At 46.4% G+C, this 21871-nt stretch overlaps 1 protein-coding gene across 10 annotated transcripts in view; it reads left to right on the forward strand.

Moving 5' to 3' along the window:
- The window catches only part of STK36 (serine/threonine kinase 36), a 31305-nt gene extending 12328 nt beyond the window's left edge, over positions 1 to 18977 (forward strand). For 8 of the 10 annotated variants that reach the window (XM_031651538.1, XM_031651532.1, XM_031651536.1 and 5 more), the window contains exons 11-27: positions 254 to 397; positions 4775 to 4954; positions 5933 to 6030; positions 6550 to 6655; positions 8249 to 8399; positions 8689 to 8816; positions 9348 to 9452; positions 9831 to 9929; positions 10016 to 10104; positions 10385 to 10448; positions 10637 to 10747; positions 12462 to 12536; positions 12971 to 13145; positions 13391 to 13538; positions 13780 to 13927; positions 14521 to 15267; positions 18111 to 18977. In XM_031651538.1, coding sequence (XP_031507398.1) covers positions 254 to 397; positions 4775 to 4954; positions 5933 to 6030; positions 6550 to 6655; positions 8249 to 8399; positions 8689 to 8816; positions 9348 to 9452; positions 9831 to 9929; positions 10016 to 10104; positions 10385 to 10448; positions 10637 to 10747; positions 12462 to 12536; positions 12971 to 13145; positions 13391 to 13538; positions 13780 to 13927; positions 14521 to 15267; positions 18111 to 18254 — 2712 coding nt within the window. In that variant the 3' untranslated portion in view covers positions 18255 to 18977. The remainder of the gene's footprint in view (positions 1 to 253; positions 398 to 4774; positions 4955 to 5932; positions 6031 to 6549; positions 6656 to 8248; positions 8400 to 8688; positions 8817 to 9347; positions 9453 to 9830; positions 9930 to 10015; positions 10105 to 10384; positions 10449 to 10636; positions 10748 to 12461; positions 12537 to 12970; positions 13146 to 13390; positions 13539 to 13779; positions 13928 to 14520; positions 15268 to 18110) is intronic. The other 2 variants (XM_031651539.1, XM_031651540.1) reach the window with 2 other exon arrangements.
- Positions 18978 to 21871: the final 2894 nt, after the last annotated feature.

Genomic DNA, 21871 nt, shown 5'->3' on the forward strand with positions numbered 1-21871 from the left:
CATGCTGCAGTGGACATCTTTCTAAGTATGTCTTTATGCACACATGCCAGTGTTCTCCAAGAGACTCTTCAAGACCCCTCACGGACTGCCAGCTGTACCTTTTTTAGCAGGTGACTGAAGATTTACATCTGTGCTAAAGCAGTCCCTGGCTCCTTGCAGTTACTTCATGATTCCCCATGGTTTCTACTGGTTGGGATCTACTACCTTAGACTTACACACTACTCCTGACCCCTTCCACTCCCCTCTGCCTCAGGAACCAGACAGTGACAATGAGTGGCAGCACCTGCTGGAGACCACTGAGTCTGTGCCTATTCAACTGAAGGCTCCTCTCACCTTGCTGTGCAATCCTGACTTCTGCCAGCGCATCCAGAGTCAGCTGCATGAGGCTGGAGGGCAGGTAATGGGCAGAAAAACACTGTGGATGGGATCAAGACTATTTTCACAGATGGAGTGTTGAAATACGCTGACTTCAGGAGAAAGAGAAAGTGTGTCCTTTTCTAATTCTTCAATCTGTCTGCTTAGTTTGAGGAGGTTTGCCAGCCTCATTTAGTAACACAGAAAGAGCAGCCCTCGGGTTTCTGTTTCTGAAGGGAAGAATACCTACTAGAACAGGGATCAGACTTTTTCGATGATAAATATTTTAGGCATTGTGAGCCAATAGGCAAAAATGGAGGATATTATGTTAAGTACTTACATAATGAGGGAAAACACATTTTCACTAATTTTTTATTGATGAAATTATAACTAACAATTGCATATACAAGATTTTGTACTACGGGTACACTAGTGAGAAGAATAAGGTTATTTTGCAGGGGGGTGGGGAAAGACATTTTGCTTAATTAGCATTCAAAGTTAGTGCAAAGTTAGTCTTCCCTCCTGCAAAACCTTACTTTGCTCGTCTGAAACACAGTACTTTTCCTTCCTGGGTACTCGCTAAACTATGTTCCCTGTATCACTTTATTCAGGTATGATTTATGTATAAGATTTATACTTTTTTGATGTATGATAAATGATTTTTAGTAAATTCGCCAATTTTAAAACTGTTATCATAGTTCAGTTTTAGAACATTTTTATCACCTCAATAAAATCCCTCATACCCATTTTCATTTTTTTGTTTTTTTTTGAGACAGAGTCTCGCTCTGTTGCCCAGGCTGGAGTGCAGTGGCACGATCTCAGCTCACTGCAACCTCTGTCCCCCGAGGTTTAAGCAGTTCTCTGCCTCAGCCTCCAGAATAGCTGGGATTACAGGCTCGTGCCACCATGCCTGGCTAATTTTTTGTATTTTTAGTAGAGATGGGGTTTCACCATCTTGGCCAGGCTGGTCTTGAACTCCTGACCTTGTGATCCACCCTCCTCGGCCTCCCAAAGTGCTGGGATTACAGGCATGAGCCACTGCGCCCGGCATCTTTTTTTTTTTTTTTTTTTTTAATATTTGAGATGGGGTCTTACTCTGTCACCCAGGCTGGAGTGTAGTGGCATGATCTCGGGTCACTTCAGCTTCCGCCTCCCTGGTTCAAGGGATTCTCGTGTCTCAGCATCTCAAGTAGCTGAGATTACAGGCATGCACCACCACACTTAGCTAATTTTTTGTATATTTTGTAGAGATGAGGTTTTACCATGTTGCCCAGGCTGGTCTGGAACTCCTGGGCTCAAATAATCCTCCCACCTTGGCCTCCCAAAGTGCTGGGATTATGGGTGTGAGCCACTGCCCCCAGCCCCCATTTAGTTAATCATCATTCCTCTTTTTATAGCTGGTTATTATTCTGTTACATAGATATATCACATTTTGTTTATCTACTCACCAGTTGATTAGACATTGATGTATGGGGTTGTTTCCACTTTTTGGCTTTTATGAATAATTCTGCTACGAACATTCACAAGCAAGTCTATGTATGGATATATTTTTTTTTTTTTTTGAGATGGAGTCTCGCTCTGTCACCCAGGCTGGAGTGCAGTGGCCAGATCTCAGCTCACTGCAAGCTCCGCCTATCGGGTTTACTCCATTCTCCTGCCTCAGCCTCCCGAGTAGCTGGGACTACAGGTGCCCGCCACCATGTCTGGCTAGTTTTTTGTACTTTTTAGTAGAGACAGAGTTTCACCGTGTTAGCCAGGATGGTCTCCATCTCCTGATCTCATAATCCGCCCATCTCGGCCTCCCAAAGTGCTGGGATTACAGGCTTGAGCCACCGCGCCCGGCCTGGATATATGTTTTTATTTTCCTTGGGTAACTACATAGGAGTAGAATTGCTGGTCATATGGTAAATTTATATTTAACATTTTAAGAAACTGCTGAACTATTTTCCAAAGTGGCTGTACTGTTTTACATTCCCACCAGTATTATATGAGGGTTCTTGTTTCTTCACATCCTTGTCAACACTTGTTATTGTCTAACTTTTTTACTGTAGCCATTCTAGTAAGTGTGAGGTAGTATCTCATTGTTATTTTAATATACATTCCACTAATGATGAATGTTGAACATGTTTTCGTGGCTTATTCACCATTTGTATATTTTCTTTGTGAAATATCTCAAGTCTTTTGCTCAGTTTTTAATTTGGTTGTTTGTATTATTGAGTTGTATAAGACTTCTTTGTATATTCTCAACATAAGACCTTTATCAGATGGGTGATTTGCAAATATTTTCTCCCAGTCTGTGGTTTGTCTTTTCATTCCTTCTCATAAGAGTGTCTTTTAGGCCGGGCGCGGTGGCTCAAGCCTGTAATCCCAGCACTTTGGGAGGCCGAGATGGGCGGATCACGAGGTCAGGAGATCGAGACCATCGTGGCGAACACGGTGAAACCCCGTCTCTACTAAAAAATACAAAAAACTAGCCGGGCGAGGCGGCGGGCGCCTGTAGTCCCAGCTACTCGGGAGGCTGAGGCAGGAGAATGGCGTAAACCTGGGAGGCGGAGCTTGCAGTGAGCTGAGATCCGGCCACTGCACTCCAGCCCGGGCGACAGAGCCAGACTCCGTCTCAAAAAAAAAAAAAAAAAAAAAGAGTGTCTTTTGAAGCAAAAAATGTTGAATTTTGATTAAGTTCAATTACTGTTTTTTCCCTTTGTGGTCCGTGCTTTTGATGTTGTGTATACGAAATCTTTTCCAAATGCAAGGTCTTAAAGATTTTCTCTTTTCCTAAAAGTTTTATAGTTTTAGCTCTTACATTTAGGTTTTTGACCCATCTTGAGCTAATTTTTGCGTATAATGTGAGGAAAGGATCTAAGTTGATCGGTTTTGCATGTGGATATATGATTGTCCTGGCACCATTTGTTGAAAAGAACTCTCCTTTCCTTATTGAATTGGCTTGGCACTTTGCACTTGTCTTTTGGCACTAACAGGTTTTCTTCCTAGTGTTGGATAACTTGCAGTGTGGGGAGTCGGACTGAAAGCTCTGCCTTTAGGGATAAGACTCCCTCTGGTGGAATTCCAGCTGCACTACTCATTAGCTGTGTGATCTTTGACTGCTTCTTTGACCTATGTAGAAGCTTCAGTTTCTTCATCTATAAAATGGCTAATTCTATTTATTTCACAGTTATTGTAAATATTAAATGAGCAAATGCCATCATTTAGAAAAGCTAATGGCATATTATAAAATACTTGGTGTAAATGTTCTTCTTTTGAAGAATAACCATTTAAAAATATAATACTGGCCAGGCATGGTGGCTCACGCCTAGAATCCTAGCACTTTGGGAAGCCAAGATGGGCAGATCACTTGAGGTCAGGAGTTTGAGGCCAGCCTGGCCAACATGGTGAAATCGCATCTCTACGAAAAATACAAAAGTTAGCTAGGTGTGGTGGTGGGCATCTGTAATCCCAGCTACTTGGGAGGCTGAGGCAGAAGAATTGCTTGAACCCAGGAGGCGGAGGTTGCAGTGAGACAAGATCATGCCATTACACTCCAGCCTGGAGGACAAGAGTGAAACTCTGTCTCGAAAAATAAATAAATAAGGGCCGGGCGCGGTGGCTCAAGCCTGTAATCCCAGCACTTTGGGAGGCCGAGACGGGCGGATCACGAGGTCAGGAGATCGAGACCATCCTGGCTAACACGGTGAAACCCCGTCTCTACTAAAAAATACAAAAAACTAGCCGGGCGAGGTGGCGGGCGCCTGTAGTCCCAGCTACTCGGGAGGCTGAGACAGGAGAATGGCGGGAACCCGGGAGGCGGAGCTTGCAGTGAGCTGAGATCCGGCCACAGCACTCCAGCCTGGGCAACAGAGCGAGACTCCGTCTCAAAAAAAAAAAAAAAAAAAAAGAAAAATAAATAAATAAATAATAAAAATATAATACTATCCGTAGCATGCAGGCTGTATACAAATAAGTGTTAGGCTACATTTGATCTGTGAGTCATAGTTTGTCAACCCTGATCTAGAGTTGAATAATGTTGTTTTGTCTTTTTATGGTTGAATAATATTGTTTTATATGCATTGTTTTGAATTTTCAGAAGCATGTGCAGTGCACATGTTTTTTGTTTTTAAGGTAAAGGGCTGGAGAAGGGAGGGAGCAGATGGGAATGGCACTTAGTGTGACAGAGATCCTGAGGAGAGGCCCCTACCCCCTGGTCACTGGTGTTCTGTGTCAGGTAACCTGACCATCTATTGTCTTCTTCCCTGGTATAGTCCCCGTTTCCCTGCTTTTCTTCTCTGTGTTTCAGACTTGCAAAGAAAGGAATGCAAGCATTTGGTCTGCTTTGCCAGCTCCTTGGGGATACTTGGTATATGTAGCTCTCCTTCTTTTACTTCTGAAAATATCAATCATTGCTTCTTTCCCTCATGTCACCCAGATCCTGAAAGGCATCCTGGAGGGTGCTTCCCACATCCTGCCTGCATTCCGGGTCCTAAGCAGTCTTCTCTCCAGCTGCAGTGACTCTGTTGCCTTGTATTCCTTCTGCCGGGAGGCAGGGCTTCCTGGGCTGCCGCTCAGTCTACTCAGGCACAGTCAGGAGAGCAACAGCCTCCAGCAGGTAAGCACCAAGACAGGAGCCTCTGAAGACTCACAGAGGTTCTTTTTCTTGGATTTATCTCATTCAGATTGCCATCTGTCTTTGGTCTGACTGCCTTTTATTTTCTTTCCTCTTCTTTCTAGTTAATAAACTATTAATTGCAAACTCTAATGCCTTCTGGGGCCAGGCAGATAATGTCAGCTGTGAAGTAGGCTATGCATGTGACTATATGAGTAGTGGGGAATATGATGAACTAGAGTTCACATGCCTACTCTAAACAGAGTAGAGGCATCCTTTCCTCAGCCTCCAGCCCATTGTTGCCACAGGGAAATATGGGCCTGGTATTGCCAGATCTTCTAGTTTTCTAAGAAAAGGTAGAAACCCAAATTTTTATGTGTAATTTTTAAATATTTAGAGCACTGTGTTTTGAGATGTTAGATCCTAGGCTTCATTGACCTGATCTTACAGAGCAGAGTACTAAAATTCAAAGATAACTCATACACAGTTACTAATTTGTAAACGGTCACAGAGATAACAAGTGGAAGAGCTGGGACAGAGACTCAGTGTGTTTGGGGCCAAACCTCTACTTCCCCCTTCTGTGTCCTACTGTAGCTGGGCTGAGAGGATGGGGAATATTTCAGAGTCAGTGTAAATACTTAATAGGGCCTAGGCTGAGGCAGCTGGAAAGCTGCACTTTGTTAATGAGTATTAATCTTGGGTGGTTTTAAGGAATTTAGAGAAAAAGATTTTTGAAAAATAGAACCTCCTATACTCCAAAGTGCTATTCAGGCCAAACAAGACACATTTAATCCAGGCTGTTTACAGCCCATTGGCAGATTCTCTGTTACCCCTAGAACTCTCTCTCTGCCTATACTTCTCTTCTGTCCGTTTCTGTTTGATCAACTTGACTGGGTCTCTATAGACCCTTTCTACTGTTTTTTCTATTCTTTGTTTCCATCCTCCACATTGCCCTTCCTCTCTTCTCCTTTTCCTGGGCAGCAATCTTGGTATGGGACTTTCTTACGGGACCTGATGGCTGTGATTCAGGCCTACTTTGCCTGTACCTTCAATCTGGAGAGGAGCCAGACAGGTGACAGGTAGGATAAGAGGTGCTTTTGCACTGTTGGCAAGTTTGGCTTCTCTTTCTACCCCATGTGCCCTTCCCATTTAGGAACAGGCCAAATATGAAGAAGCTGTGATTTGTTACAGGTTTAGGAATCAGCTGAGTGGCCACTCATAGTCCTTTTAAGGACCCTAAGACAGCTCCAACTTGGCCTCAAGACTTACAGGTTCTAAGAGTCAGCAGTCACCATGGTCCTAAAATGGAAAGGTCAAGATGTAAATAACATGTTCCAGGAAGCCAAGTGGATTAAAGAAAGAAAGAAAAAAAAATATGTGAATAACCTAGATAAAATGTCAAAGAAGGGGCTTGGAGGGTGTCTGTGTGTGTGTGTGTGTGTGTGTGTGTATGTGTGTGTGTGTGGCAAGGGAGAAGGGAGAACGTTCTGATGGGTCCCTTTGCAGAGATTCTCCTACCTGCCCAGAACTGACCGATTCACCACATCCAGGCTTTTAGTAGAGAGGTAAGAAATCATGGGCTCATTTTCCACCCCCAGCCTACAGGTATTTCAGGAAGCTGCCAACCTCTTTCTGGACCTGTTGGGGAAACTTCTGGCCCAACCAGATGACTCTGAGCAGACTTTGCGGAGGGACAGCCTCATGGTAATCTGCTCCCACTTCCAGATTTCTGTATCTCCTATCTTTCCCCGTGTTTCTCCCATCCCCTTTCTTACGACTATGTAGGGTCAGATCAAGTTAATCCAACAAACATTTGTTGAATTCTCACCATGCCATATGCCATGTGAGTAAGAAAAAGTGCCTGCCTTCAAGGGACTAGGGATAATTTAATAGGGGAGAGGTAAAGGGATTAGGGACAACAGTGAAAAGTACATTGGAACTTTGCATATAATACAGGAGCACCACTGTATTTTATGAAGAAGATGCAGTTAACCACTGAAGAAGATGCAGTTAACACTATTTGGAGCATCATAGAAGAAATCTCGAAGAAGGAAATCATCTCTGCTAGCATCTGAAGAATACATTGCAGTTTGCCACGTAAATGAGGCACAAAGTAGAAATTCTATACAGAAGGAGTAACATATATAAAGGCCCAGAGGCTTTAAGCAGTTTGGCATATTTCAGGGCACCACAAAAAGAACTACTTCTTCTTGAAAAGACTTGCAGATCATCTAGTATTGTCTAACCTTGTTTGTCCTGAGGATTAGTAAACTATTCAGTTCTTTTCCCTAGACCCTGGAGGTAAGGGACAGGAGAATGGAGGATTGAATGAGAAAGTAGCTGTATTCTGATTAACCTCAGAGGAGATAGAGAGGAACATGTATGTGTAAGGAAGTAAATAATTGCCTGGTCATTGTTAAAACTGGTAATTGGGAACATAAATCTGGACTACTTCCTGCCTAAAGCTAGCATTCACTCAAACTTGAGATCCTGTTTTCCTGTTTTAATATCCCTCACCCTTTCAAGTCAGAAAGCTTTTACTGTCTAACCTAAATTTTGGCCAGCAGTGACTCATGTTATTGGCCAGCACTTCTCATGTCATGTGCTATGAATAGAATGGGGAGTTGGAATAATTACCTCCTGAAATTCTGAATCAATAGGACTGAGTTGGGAGGGACCCAGGAATCCCTAGGATTTCTTCTTTTCTTTTCTTTTCTTTTCTTTTTTTGAGACAGGGTCTCTCTCTGCCACCCAGGCTAGAGTGCAGTGGCATGATCTTGACTCACTGCAACCTCCACCCTCCGGGCTCAAGCAATACTCCCACCTCAGCCTCCCAAGTAGCTGAGACTATGGGTGCACTCCACCAGGCCTGGCTATTTTTGTTTTGTATTTTTAGTAGAGATAGGTTTTGCCATGTTGCCCAGGTTGGTCTCAAACTTCTGAGCTCAAGCGATCCACCTGCTTCAGCCTCCCAATCCCCTGTTGGGATTACAGGCATGAGCCATTGCACCTGACCGCTAGGAATTCTCATACTCACAGTCTATAAAAAACACTTTGAGAAACATCATCTAGGGAGCAGCTGATCAGAGAATAGAAGGATTGACACCTAAAATTATTGTCCTTGAAGCATGAATGAAGGCAGTTATAATGCATTTTTGGTGTGAAGAATGCTTAAAATTAGACACGTGTTTGCTTGGGTTTTTGTCCTCTTTCCTCAGATCCTCAGGGTTTCTTGTTTTTTACACTAAGCCCAGTCTTCTGATGCCCTGATGCTACCTCTGCACTTGTCTCCTTTAGTGCTTTACTGTCCTGTGTGAAGCCATGGATGGGAACAGCCAGGCCATCTCCAAAGCCTTTTACTCCAGCTTGCTGACGACACAGCAGGTTGTCTTGGATGGGCTCCTTCATGGCTTGACAGTTCCACAGCTCCCTGTCCACACTCCCCCAGGTAACCTGAGTGGGGAAGGGAGGTTCTCTTGACTTCTTTGTTGCATAGTTCAGGTTCTGCTCTTTCTAGTGCCATCACCTAGATAGCGCCTGGCATTTAGTAGGTGCTCAGTAAATAACTGTGAACTGAGAGGATGAATGGGGATCTGAGGGAAACAAACAGACTTCATCCTGCATTCTTCCCACTCCCTTAGGTTCCCTACTCCTGCTGCCATATCAGTGAGTACTGGTGCTATTGTCTAGGGCAAGAGCCTCAGGCCTTTGGAGTCACTCTTTGCTTTTCTCCATAGGAGCCCCACAAGTGAGCCAGCCGCTGCGAGAGCAGAGTGAGGATCTACCTGGAGCCATTTCCTCTGCCCTCGCAGCCGTATGCACTGCTCCTGTGGGACTGCCCGACTGCTGGGATGCCAAGGAGCAGGTCCGAGCTACAATTGCTTGTTCCTCTCATCCCTTCTGCCAGAGGAGTTGGGGAGGCTAGCCCCAGTTTTTCAGAAAGACAGAAAAACAAGCTTTTAAGCCCCTCCTTTAGTACTTCCAGAAACAGATGCTCCCACCCTGGGCCATTTGTAGAACGTGATATAGCCAGAATCCCAGAGCCCATGGCCAGTTGGTGAGGGAGAGAGCACAGTGATAAACTGCCCAGGTGGTGGGGCAGCTGATCTGAAGCCTCCATTGATGCTTCCTCAAGGACTGAGGATTCAGCTTTCCTGATCCCTGTTGGTCAGTAATCCTTTCCTCTGTACCTGGCTACACTGGGGCCAAACTATGCCATGACTTTTGGTTCTCTGTTGGTAATGAAGACTGGGAATAAAATGGGGTCTGAGGTTTCTGGTGAATGGTGGGAAGAGTGACTAGGAAGAAACTGAGAGTCCTGATCATTTTGGACATATGAGAGGGATAGGGTTGTAATAATGTGGATAGGATTGAGCCTTCAGGTACGTCTCTATAGGTCTGTTGGCATTTGGCAAATCAGCTAACTGAAGACAGCAGCCAGCTCAGGCCATCCCTCATCTCTGGCCTGCAGCATCCCATCCTGTGCCTGCACCTTCTCAAGGTAATTCTCTTAACTCCTGGCATCACAGCTTTATTTTTAACTCCCAGTACAGAGAGAGAAACAGAGAGACAGATCAAGAGAGGAGGACTAAGAGAGAGAGAGACTGAGAGAGACCAATTGAGAGAACCCCTTGGAAGACCCCTTTCTGCTTTTAAATCTGTTCAACTGAGAGGACCCCACTGTTAGCCAGTCATCAGCAGAACCGAGAACGGTCCCTGTCTCACTCTCTCACAGCAAGAGGCAGAAGGGGGTTCTCTCACACTCCCAAGTGTGGGTACCAGATCTTTTGAGGGGCTGGCTGGTGTTTCAGCTGAGCCTTCAATCTTGGATCCCAGGGCCTGCTCTGCCTCACTGCCAGACTCCTTCCCTCTCTCTCAGGTTCTGTACTCCTGCTGCCTTGTCAGTGAGCGCCTGTGCCGTCTTCTAGGGCAGGAGCCCCTGGCCTTGGAATCCCTGTTTGTGTTGGTTCAGGGCAAGGTAAGCCAGCAGCACAGGTGGGCTTCCCCTGGCGGCCCCACTGTCTCAACCAGAGATTGTTCTGATATCTTAGGTTTCCTTTGTAGGTAAAGGTAGTAGATTGGGAAGAGTCTACTGAAGTGACACTCTACTTCCTCTCCCTTCTTGTCTTTCGGCTCCAAAACCTGCCTTGTGGGTAAGTCATAAAGTAGGGTGTCTCCACAGAAGTCTTCTAGCCACATAGCTAACCCTCACAAAGAATATGGAGAATGGTACCCTACAGCCTATCCTTAGGAGGAATTGGGATAGAGAGTGTGAAGCTTTCTCTACAAAGAACAGACCTAGACTCCCATCAACTTTGTGCCTTGGAGGTAGACATGCAGCCTAGGTGAAGAACGTCATGCAAGGGAGAGGGGAGGCCGCTTGCCAACCTCCTTTAATACTGCTGCATCCCTTGATGTATCTCTTTATTCCAGAATGGAGAAGCTAGGCAGTGACGTTGCTACTCTCTTTACTCATTCGCATGTCGTCTCTCTTGTGGTAAGTTTTTAACCTTCACCCTTCTCCCCTTTTCACCCTAGCATCTACCCCTTGTGGAAGTTGGGGAGTCACTATCCAATTTGCATGTTTCTGGAGGCATTCTTTTGGCAGAGACATAAATCCTCTCTGCCTGTTCTGAATGCCATTTAGATTTGGACATTCTTCCTCCTCTTCTACCTCTCCCACAGAGTGCAGCAGCCTGTCTATTGGGACAGCTTGGTCAGCAAGGGGTGACCTTTGACCTCCAGCCCATGGAATGGATGGCTGCAGCCACACATGCCTTGTCTGCCCCTGCAGAGGTGAGGCCCCCCAGGGAGGGCACAGGCATGTTTTCTCTGAGTCAGACACTAGGACTGCATTCAAGGGGAAAAGACTGAAATGGTAGCAAGCATGGAGTAAACTGAGGAATGGAAAAGGAATCAAGGAGCCCTTCCTTTTCTAGATTTGTTGCCAGATAATAGGCCCCTCTGAACCCAGATTGATCCGGACTTTAGATTTCTTTTTAATATGCAGGGCTTCTAGAGAGTGAGGGAGGGAAGGGAAGAGGAAGGGTGACTAACCTGGGTTTTCTGAGTAGTGTGATAACCCTGCCTGCTTCATTCTCCTCCTCCAGAAGCTCATGCTCTTGGCAGAGTCCTTCCTAATGCATAATTTCTTCACCTCTGACTACAGCTTCCACTCTGCTTTTCCCACTTGTTCTTCTTAACAGATGGAAAAGGTGGCTGACATCCTGTGAATTCTTCAGGAAATCAGTCCATTATGTAGGCTTCTTTCTGCTTTCTCATTTCCCAGGACTTTTTTTCCTTTCATTTTTAGACCCTTTGGAACTCATCTTTCCTTCATTTTGTAAAAAGAAGGATAGACTTTATAATCAAATTATTGTCATCCTTTTTTTTTTTTTGAGATGGAGTTTCGCTCTTGTTGCCCAGGCTGGAGTGCGATGGTGCGATCTTGGCTCACCACAACCTCTGCCTCCTGGATTCAAGTGATTCTCCTGCCTCAGCCTCCCGAGTAGGTGGGATTACAGGCACACACCACCATGCCCAGCTAATTTTTGTATTTTTAGTAGAGACAAGGTTTCTCCAGGTTGGTCAGGCTGGTCTCGAGCTCCTGACCTCATGTGATCCACCCGCCTCAGCCTCCCAAAGTGCTGGGATTACAGGTATATACCACCATGCCTGGCTCATTTTTTTTGTACTTTTAGTAGAGATGGGGTTTCACCATGTTGGCCAGGCTGATCTCGAACTCCTGATCTCAAGTGATCCACCCGCCTCCGCCTCCTGAAGTGCTGGGATTATAGGCATGACCCACTGTGCCCGGCCTGTCATCCGTTATATATGTAGAATTCTTTTTTTGTTTGTTTGTTTTTGAGACGGAGTCTCACTCTGTTGCCAAGCTGGAGTGCAGTGGCATAATCTCGGCTCACTGCAACCTCTGCCTCCTGGGTTCAAGCAGTTCTTCTGCCTCAGCCTCCTGAGTAGCTGGGACAACAGGTGCGCGCCTCCATGCCCAGCTAATTTTTGTATTTTTAGTAGAGACGGCATTTCACTGTGTCGGCCAGGCTGGTCTTGAACTCCTGACTTCGTGATCCACCCGCCTCGGCCTCCCAAAGTGCTGGGATAACAGGTGTGAGCTACGACGCCGGCTGAATTCTTTATAATTTATAAAACATTTTCACATGTTATCCCACAACACACTTGAAAGATAGACACACCGATGTAATAGTATTAATCTGCTTTTTCTAGACTAAGTTAGCCTTCAGACAGGTTGTATCACTAGTGATAGCACTAACAATCCTCCAGGAGTCTAAGTCAGAACTTTGGGAGTCATCAGTGACTGTTCTGTCTTCCCCATTATTCCCCTATCCAAATGGTTCCCCCAGACCCCATATATTCTACCTTCCGGTTGACTCTCAAATCTGTTCCCTCCATGGCACCGTCACTGACCTGCCTTGGTTTAACGGCCACCCCATTCCTCTTAGGCACCTGCATTCTTCTTGTTTCTCTCTGACAGGTTCGGTTGACTCCACCAGGTAGTTGTGGATTCTATGATGGTCTCCTCATCCTTCTGTTGCAGCTCCTCACTGAGGTACAGATGCATCTTGGGATGGATGGGAAGTAAAGGGAGAGGAACTGGGCATTTTGGGGAGCCTCTGGACCAGAGGAATGAAGAAGCAACCCACAGCCTCCCCTCTCAAGCTACTGTGCCTGTGATAGCCTTGGAACTTCCCTGCCTGCCCTCAGTACCGACCCTTTGAAGGAAACCATTTGCTGCATCCCCTGGGATCCAGTAGGGGATAAAATGAATTCCCTGGGTTTCAGCAGACATACACATGAGTTGTGAAGTCAGAGGGTTAAGGTTTGACAAAGTGAAATAAGACAACCGGGAAATACTAGGTGGAAAAGCGGAAGGAATTATTTCTGGGATTTCCTTTCCTTGTAAGTCAGGGACAGGAATGAATAAAAGCATTCGAACTCCTGACTTCTGTCTTTCCCCCGGCCCTCTTTCACTTTTATCTCTAGCAGGGGAAGGCTGGCCTAATCAGGGATGTGGCCAGTTCAGAAATGTGGACCGTTTTGTGGCACCGCTTCTCCATGGTCCTGAGGCTCCCCAAGGAGGCATCTGCACAGGAAGGGGAGCTTTTGCTATCCAATCCACCAAGCCCAGAGCCAGACTGGACACTGATTTCTCCCCAGGGTATCTTTCTATCAGTATCCTTTTTGGGAGTGCATTGATTTCCAAGAGGAGGCAGCCCAGAACTGGGTTAACCCACAGAGGTTTCTTTTTTTTGCTTTTGCCTGGAGACAGGAAGCGGTGTCTGCACTAGAGCTGCTCTAAGATGGGGAAGGGACTGAATAGGTGTAGCCCTGGGAACTGTGGGGAAGCAGGGGTATCTGGGCCTCTTGCCTGTTCCATTGGGTCTCTATTTTTGGTGTTCCCAGGCATGGCAGCCCTGCTGAGCCTGGCCATGGCCACCTTTACCCAGGAGCCCCAGTTATGCCTGAGCTGCCTGTCCCAGCATGGAAGTATCCTCATGTCCATCCTGAAGCATCTGCTTTGCCCCAGCTTCCTGAATCAACTGCGCCACGCGTGAGTTTGAGCTAGAAGAAGAGCCACAGAGTCAGCAATGGGGAGGGAGAGAGAAGGCAGGAAAAAAGTTACTGACAGATTGAGCTATGAAGCAAGAAAGATGAGATCAGGTTTAGGCTGGAAACCTAAGTACTGGCTGAGATTGTAGAACAGGAGCTGGGCAAAGGAATTGGAGGAGGGAGGGAGGAATGATAAAAGTTAAGTGAACAAGACCAAGTCTCTTCGACATTCCTCTCCTTAGGCCTCATGGGTCTGAGTTTCTCCCTGTCGTGGTGCTCTCTGTCTGCCAGCTCCTTTGCTTCCCCTTTGCGCTGGACGTGGATGCTGACCTCCTTATAGATATCTTGGCCGACCTCAGGGACTCAGAAGTTGCAGCCCATCTGCTGCAGGTACTTGGGCAGCTAGCATGAAGGTGGGAGAGGAAGATAGCCAACCTTATATCCTCTAATTTACTTCCCAGCAGCTCCAGAGCTCTTCTAGGCCCCTGTAAGTGTGGAGCAGCTGGCTTGACTCAAAAGTTGGCATGGAGACAGTACTCAGGCCTATGCAGAGGCACGTGGTGGAAGCTGGGTTGGTGCCTCCTTCTCTCCATCAGTCCGTCACCTGGTTCTGTTGGTGCTTACTGGGGAGAACATCCTACTCTAGGCACTGAAGACTCAGCTCCTTGGCCAGAAATCATGTTTCTGGCAATTCTTGGCATTGCACAGTGGGTCTTTGTTCTTTTGGTGTTTCTTTTTGTTTTTTCACAGTGGGTCTTTGAAGGCAGAGACCGAGTCCTTGCAAAGTAAGGAATGATCTTGGAAAGAACCTGCTCTCTCAGGCTCCACATCGTATCTCATGTGGAGTGCTGTGGGGCGGGACTTCCAGCTCTCTGTGGCATTTCTCACCATAGCTTGGCTTTTGTCTCTCCCAGGTTTTGGGCTTCTTTCTAGCTGCATTTACTCTCCCTCTCCCTGAATCGTTTTACCTCCTGTTCTGTCAGGTCTGCTGCTACCATCTTCCGTTGACGCAAGTGGAGCTGCCCATCAGCCTCCTCACACGCCTGGCGCTCACGGATCCCACCTCTCTCAATCAGTTTGTGAACACAGTGGCTGCCTCCCCTAGAACCATTGTCTCGTTTCTCTCAGTTGCCCTCCTGAGTGACCAGCCACTGCTGACCTCTGACCTTCTCTCCCTGCTGGCCCATACTGCCAGGGTCCTGTCTCCCAGCTACTTGTCCTTTATCCAAGAGCTTCTGGCTGGCTCTGATGAATCTTATCGGCCCCTGCGCAGCTTCCTGGGCCACCCAGAGAATTCTGTGCGGGCACACACTTATAGGCTCCTGGGACACTTGCTCCAACACAGCATGGCCCTGCGTGGGGCACTGCAGAGCCAGTCTGGACTGCTCAGCCTTCTGCTGCTTGGGCTTGGAGACAAGGATCCTGTTGTGCGGTGCAGTGCCAGCTTTGCTGTGGGCAATGCAACCTATCAGGCTGGTCCTCTGGGACCTGCCCTGGCAGTTGCAGTGCCCAGTATGACCCAGCTGCTTGGAGATCCTCAGGCTGGTATCCGGCGCAATGTTGCATCAGCTCTGGGCAACTTGGGACCTGAAGGGTTGGAAGAGGAGCTGTTACAGTGCCAAGTACCCCAGCGACTCCTAGAGATGGCATGTGGAGACCCCCAGCCAAATGTGAAGGAGGCCGCCCTCATTGCCCTCCGGAGCCTGCAACAGGAGCCTGGCATCCATCAGGTATACCCTACAGTGCTTATGAACCATGATGATCAGGGCCCCTATAGTTCACAACATTTATCTGAGATCATCTGTAAGGAATTGGAATCAGGACATCCAGAAACTTATGCCGTGTTTCTCCCAGGGACAGTGTCTTGGAGTGAGTTTTCCAATTACCATCTCCAGCCTTAGAGAAGGGAAGAGAGCTAGAAGAGGGCTCCAGTGGGCTGGGAAATGTCTGAGATCTCAAGGACCACAGTTGATCTCTTCTAGAGCTGTGCAGGAGGGAGATGAGGGAAGACTAAGAGATGCTGAGATAGAGTAGTTTTACTCTGTGTGCCACGAAGGTGCTGACTTTTTTTTTAGACTTACCATGAGAAAAGCACGATGCTAAGCATTTTACCTTTATTTTCTGGTTTAAACTATTACCATCCTAATTTTGCAGATGACAAAACTGAGGTACAAATAATTTAATAACTTGTCCAAGTTACAAGGACAGTGTGTAGGATTGGGCTTTTGAACTCAGAAGTCTGAGTCTAGACCCCATTCTCTTAACCACTACTTTATCCTGCCTCTTCTGCGCAATTTTCTTTTTTCTTTTTTCTTTTTTTTTCTGAGACAGAGTTTCACTCTTATTGCCCAGGATGGAATGCAATGGCGTGATCTTGGCTCACCGCAACTTCCACCTCCCAGGTTCAAGCAATTTTCCTGCCTCAGCCTCCGGAGTAGCTGGGATTACAGGCATGTGCCACCACACCTGGTTAATTTTGTATTTTTAGTGGAGACAGGGTTTCTCCATGTTGGTCAGGCTGGTCTCAAACTCCCAACCTCATGTGATCCACCTGCCTTGGCCTCCCAGAGTGCTGGGATTACAGGTGTGAACTGCTCTTTTTTTTTTTTTTTTTTTTTTTTTTGACTGAATCGCACTATGTATCCCAGGTCAGATTGCAGTGGTGCAATCTCAGCTCACTGTAGCCTTTACCTCCCAGGTTCAGGCGAGTCTTGTGCCTCAGCCTCCACTGAGTAGCTGGGACTATAGGTGCCTGTCACCATGCCCAGCTAATTTTTGTATTTTTATTATATATTTATTTACTTTTTTTTTTTTTTGAGACGGAGTCTCTCTCTGTCTCCCAGGCTGGAGTGCGGTGGCGCAATCTCGGCTCACTGCAAGCTCCGCCTCCTGGGTTCATGCAATTCTCCTGCCTCAGCCTCCCGAGTAACTGGGACTACAGGCGCCCACCACCACGCCCGGCTAATTTTTTGTATTTTTTTAGTAGAGACAGGGTTTCACCATGTTAGCCAGGATGGTCTTGATCTCCTGACTTCATGATCCGCCCTCCTTGGCCTCCCAAAGTGCTGGGATTACAGGTGTGAGCTACTGCGCTCAGCCTACTTATTTATTTTTAAGATGGCGTCTCGCTCTGTCGCCCAGGCTGGAGTACAATGGCACGATGTTGGCTCACTGCAACCTCTACCTCCCAGGTTCAAGCAATTCTCCTGTCTCAGCCTCCCAAGTAGCTGGGATTATAGGCACGCACCTTACCTGGCTAATTTTTGCGTTTTTAATGGAGACAAGGTTTCACCATGTTGGCCAGGCTGATCTCGAACTCCTGACCTCCTCGAACACCTGCCTCAGCCTCCCAAAGTGTTGGGAATACAGGTGTGAGCCACCCTGCCTGACTACAATTTTCAGTATATAAAGAGCCCAGTAGGCCAGGCTCTGTGGATCTTGCCTGTAATCCCAGCACTTTGGGAGATGGAGATGGGCAGATTACTTGAGGTCAGGAGTTTGAGACCAGCCTGGCCAACATAGTGAAACCCTGTCTCTACTGAAAATACACAAATTAGCTGGGTATGGTGGCAGGTGCCTGTAATCCCCGCTTCTCGGGAGGCTGAGGCAAGAGAATCGCTTGAACCTGGGAGGAGGAGATTGCAGTGAGCTGAGATGATGCCTCTGCACTCCAGTCTGGGTGACATAGCGAGACTCTGTCTTTAAAAAAAAAAAAAAAGCCCATTGGAAATCACACATATCTACATATGGTAATACAAATTATGACATCTCAAAGTGGTAGCATTGGGAAGTTCATGCAGAACAGAAATTTGAGAGGATGGTGAAGATCTTTTTTTCTTTTTTTTTTTGAGACAGAGTCTTGCTCTGTCGCCCAGGCTGGAGTGCAGTGGCACGATCTCGGCTCACTGCAAGCTCCATCTCCCGGGTTCACGCCATTCTCCTGCCTCAGCCACCCGAGTAGCTGGGACTACAGGCACCTGCCACCATGCCCGGCTAATTTTTTGTTTTTTTTGTTTTTGTTTTTTTTTTAGTAGAGATGGTGTTTCACCGTGATAGCCAGGATGGTCTCGATGTCCTGACCTCATGATCCCCCCGCCTCAGCCTCCCAAAGTGTGGGATTACAGGCATGAGCCACTTTGCCTGGCTGATGGTGAAGATCCTATAGGAATCTTGTTCAATCCATGGGGAAAATAATTAATGGGATTCTTGTTGGTAATGAGGTTAGAACCCACTGGTCTGCATTGAAGGCTCGGAATTAGACCTTTTGGCTTACTGTGAGTTACTGCTGCATTCATCAAGTCTTCCTGGGGACATGTATATGTATCCCTTAGTGCCTTGGTTTCATGGTCTATAACCAAAGAGAATGGAAGTAGACTTCTGGTCCTGATGATTCCTATATCCAAGGTTTCTCCTCTCCCATTCAGTCTATTCCAAGTCCTCAAGAGCCCATTTCCTTTTTCTTCCTCTTCTCAAGTGGGAATTTCTGGGTAAATGAAAGTCCTCTGCACCTGCCCCAGACACCACCATTTCTGAGCCTCATGTTCTGTTCTATCATCTGTTCTCTATCCTACAGGTACTGGTGTCCCTGGGTGCCAGTGAGAAACTAGCCTTGCTCTCTCTGGGGAATCAGTCACTGCCACATAGCAGTCCTAGGCCTGCCTCTGCCAAACACTGCAGGAAACTCATTCACCTCCTGAGGCCAACCCATAGCATGTGATTCCAGATTCCTGTGGTCCAGCCTCCAACTTTGGTTGCCCTGCTATTGTCAACTCTTCCTTATTCTACTACACAAGCCACCAACTCAACTGAGAGCTAAAGAGACTAGAAAAGAGACAGGCTGCCAACTCAACTGAGAACAAGAGACTAGAAGAGATTTATATATAAAGCTTCTTCCTTCTCCCAGATTCAGGATGTTTTCAACCAGTAAATTTTATTGCTGTTGGTGCCAGAGAAGAGTCCTTTCTTCTCTACATCCAGGGGCCTTTTCTCCAATAATGTGCCTTTAACTCTAGGGACCTTCCTCATGGACCTTAGGCAGAAACCTCAACCTGAAAGATCTCTTCCTTTCTGGAGCTCCTTTAATCCTCCCAGCAGGTTTTTGCCTTAGACTTGCTGGCCCCAGGACAGTGATGAAGACAGAGCCTGTCTCAGCTCTAGGCTGTGGGGATTAATGCCATCAGTCCCAGTTATTGAGGGATTCCTTAGCCCTTAGCCAACATTCCTATCTGTGGGTGGGTGTGGAGAGTGTATTTTTTTTGGGGTGTGTGTGTGTGTGTGTGTGTGTGTGTGTGTGTGTGTTTAATAGTTCTGTTTGTAAACTCTTTTAATAAAAATTATGCCTCACCATACTTGAAGCTCCCAGGACAAGGGTTGGGAGGCTCAACCCCTCTTTTAGCTTCTATGTGGTGTTGTTGGAAGTGCTGGTGTCCTGTTCACACAAGATCCTGGTCTGGCAGCTTATTTATATCATTTCTTGCCTTCCAATTTCCTCCTTCCTAAATGAATTATATTTGGTTACTTACTTTCAAGTCAAGGCCAGTGGAGCTGAAATAGGAAAGGGTAGGATTAAACAGAGCGGTAAATTAGGTTGCTCAGACTTAGTGACTAATTTTAATATTTAGTGGAGTTCTAATGTGTAGGGAATCCAAGCTGCTTTAGAAGGGTAGCTATTATAAAGATTGTGCAATTTACCAGAAAGGACTTTTAGTCAGACCTGTTAGAATTATAATCTAATTGGAAGCATTGGAAAACCTTAACTCATTGGATGGCTTAGAACAAGCTTCCAGGGCCTTGATTTCTCCATCCATAAAATGAGACTCCTTTCTGTCCTTCCTTAAATTCCAGTTGTTTTAGAAATGAAAGACAAGTAAAGTGCCCTTATTTTTATAAGAAATTTTGTTTAACCCTCTTCTTCATTGTCCACTGTGTTTATACTTTAGCAAAAATAATATTTTTCTAGGGAGCACCATAATTTTCTCCTATCCAGATTCTCTCAATTCAGTTGAATGTATATTTTTTGAGTCGAATACTTTCTGTATGCCAGATACTATTCTAGGTACAGGAGATAAAACAGTGCCCATGATAGAGTTCCATTCTGGTCAGGGAGATAGTGAAATTATTAAAAGAATAATATGTAGAAAGGTGATAAAAGCTATAAAAGCTATGGAGGAAAAATAAAGGAGGGAAAGGTGATGAGGAGTGCTGAGTTGGATGATCAGGGTAGGCCTCACTAGAAGGTGACGCTTGAGAAAAGACTCGAAGGAGGCGAGGGGAGTGAGTCGTGCACCTATTCTGGGGAAAAGCCAAGGCCCTGAGATGAAAGCATGCCTGGCATACCTGAGGAGCTATGAGGAACCAGTATGGATGAAATGAGTTTAAGAAGGTGGAGAAGGCCGGGCGCGGTGGCTCAAGCCTGTAATCCCAGCACTTTGGGAGGCCGAGATGGGCGGATCATGAGGTCAGGAGATTGAGACCATCCTGGCTAACACGGTGAAACCCTGTCTCTACTAAAAAATACAAAAAAGAGGTGGTGGGCGTCTGTAGTCCCAGCTACTCAGGAGGCTGAGGCAGGAGAATGGCGTAAATCCGGGAGGCAGAGCTTGCAGTGAGCCGAGATTCGGCCACTGCACTCCAGCCTGGGTGACAGAGCGAGGCTCCGTCTCAAAAAAAAAAAGGTAGAGAATAGTAGGAAATGAGACAGGAAGATAATGGTGGGGGCCAGATGTTGCAGGCTTTGTAGACCTTGGTGAAGACTTGGGTTCTTTCTTTGAATGGAGGATGCATCTATTGGAGGTTTTTGAACAGAGAATTACATGATCTACCTTGCATCCTAAAAGGATCACTCTTCATTCTGGTCTTGTGAATGTCTATGGGGGTAGGGGAGAATGGGAAGTAGGATGAGCAGTTAGGAGGCTATTGTAATAATAATCCAGGCAAGAGACAATGGTGTCCTGGATGGCGACTGGGGTGATACCAATGGAGTGATAAAAAAGTAGTCAGATTTTGAATATATTTTGAACATGGAGCAAACAGGATTTCTTGACTGATTGGAGGTGGGGGTATGACCAAAAGAAAGCAGTCAAGGGTGACTCCAAGGTTTTTGGTCTGAGCAGTGGGAAGAATGGAATTGCCATTAACTGAAATGGAGAATGCTAGCAGTGGAGTGGTAATGGGTGGGAACAAGTTCAATGTGAACATGTTGTCTTTCAGTTGGAAATTTTTGAACACACACACAGGTAGAGGATAGTTCAGTGTACTCCATCACTACTTGAGCAGCTACCATATCTATTCTTTTGTTACTCAGGTGTTTGTTTGTTTTTGAGGCAGGGTCTTGCTCTGTCACCCAGGCTGGAGAGAAGTGGCTTGATCATGGCTCACTGTAGCCTCGACCTCTCAGGCTCAAGGAATCCTCCTACCTCAGCCTCCCAAGTAGCTGGGACTACAGGCGGGCAGATCACCTGAGACCAGGAGTTTGAGACCAGCCTGGCCAACATGGCAAAACTCCATCTCTACCAGAAATACAAAAATTAGCCGGGCATGGTGGTGCACGCTTGTAATCCCAGCTACTCGGGAGGCTGAGACATGAGAATCGCTTGAACGTGGGAGGCAGAGGTTGCAGTGAGCCCAGATCGTGCCACTGCACTCCGGCCTGGATGACAGAGCGAGACTATCTCAAAAAAATAAATAAATAAATAAAGACTGGGCATGGTGGCTCATGCCTGTAATTCCAGCACTTTGGGAGGCTGAGGCGGGTGGATCACCTGAGGTCAAGAGTTGGAGACCAGCCTAGCCAACATGGTAAAACTACTAAAAATACAAAAATGAGCCAGGCATGGTGATGCATGCCCATAATCCCAGGTACTTAGGAGGCTGAGACAGGAGAATCGCTTGAACTTGAGAGGCGGAGGCTGCAGTGAGCCGAGATCATGCCACTGCACTCCAGCCTGGGCAACAGAATGAGATCCTGTCACCAAAAGAAAAAAAAAAAAAAAAAAGAAGAGTTTAACAGGAGAAAAAACACATTTATTGTTGTACATACACGTAAGTGTCCTACAAAATATGAGACTCAAAGAAGGGTCAGATGTTCGAGGCTTATATAGCATCCTGAGCTACAGGAAGGAATAGGAGCTTGGGACTCTTCTGGGAGGTGGTGGAGACACAAGTTTTGGGATGGTGAGGGGAGGAATTCTATGGTAAATGAAAGTGGTCTTGTTCTGTAGATAAAAGTCTCTCAGGAAATAAAGTTATCTCACAGCAGCCCTCAGGAGAATAGGTGATTGTCTGGGCACAGTGTGAACCTCCAGTTTCCTCTGCTGTGATCTCAGTTCATTTTTC

The sequence above is a fragment of the Papio anubis genome, chromosome 10, assembly GCF_008728515.1.
Source record: "Papio anubis isolate 15944 chromosome 10, Panubis1.0, whole genome shotgun sequence".
In the NCBI taxonomy this organism is placed as follows: Eukaryota; Metazoa; Chordata; class Mammalia; order Primates; family Cercopithecidae; genus Papio; species Papio anubis.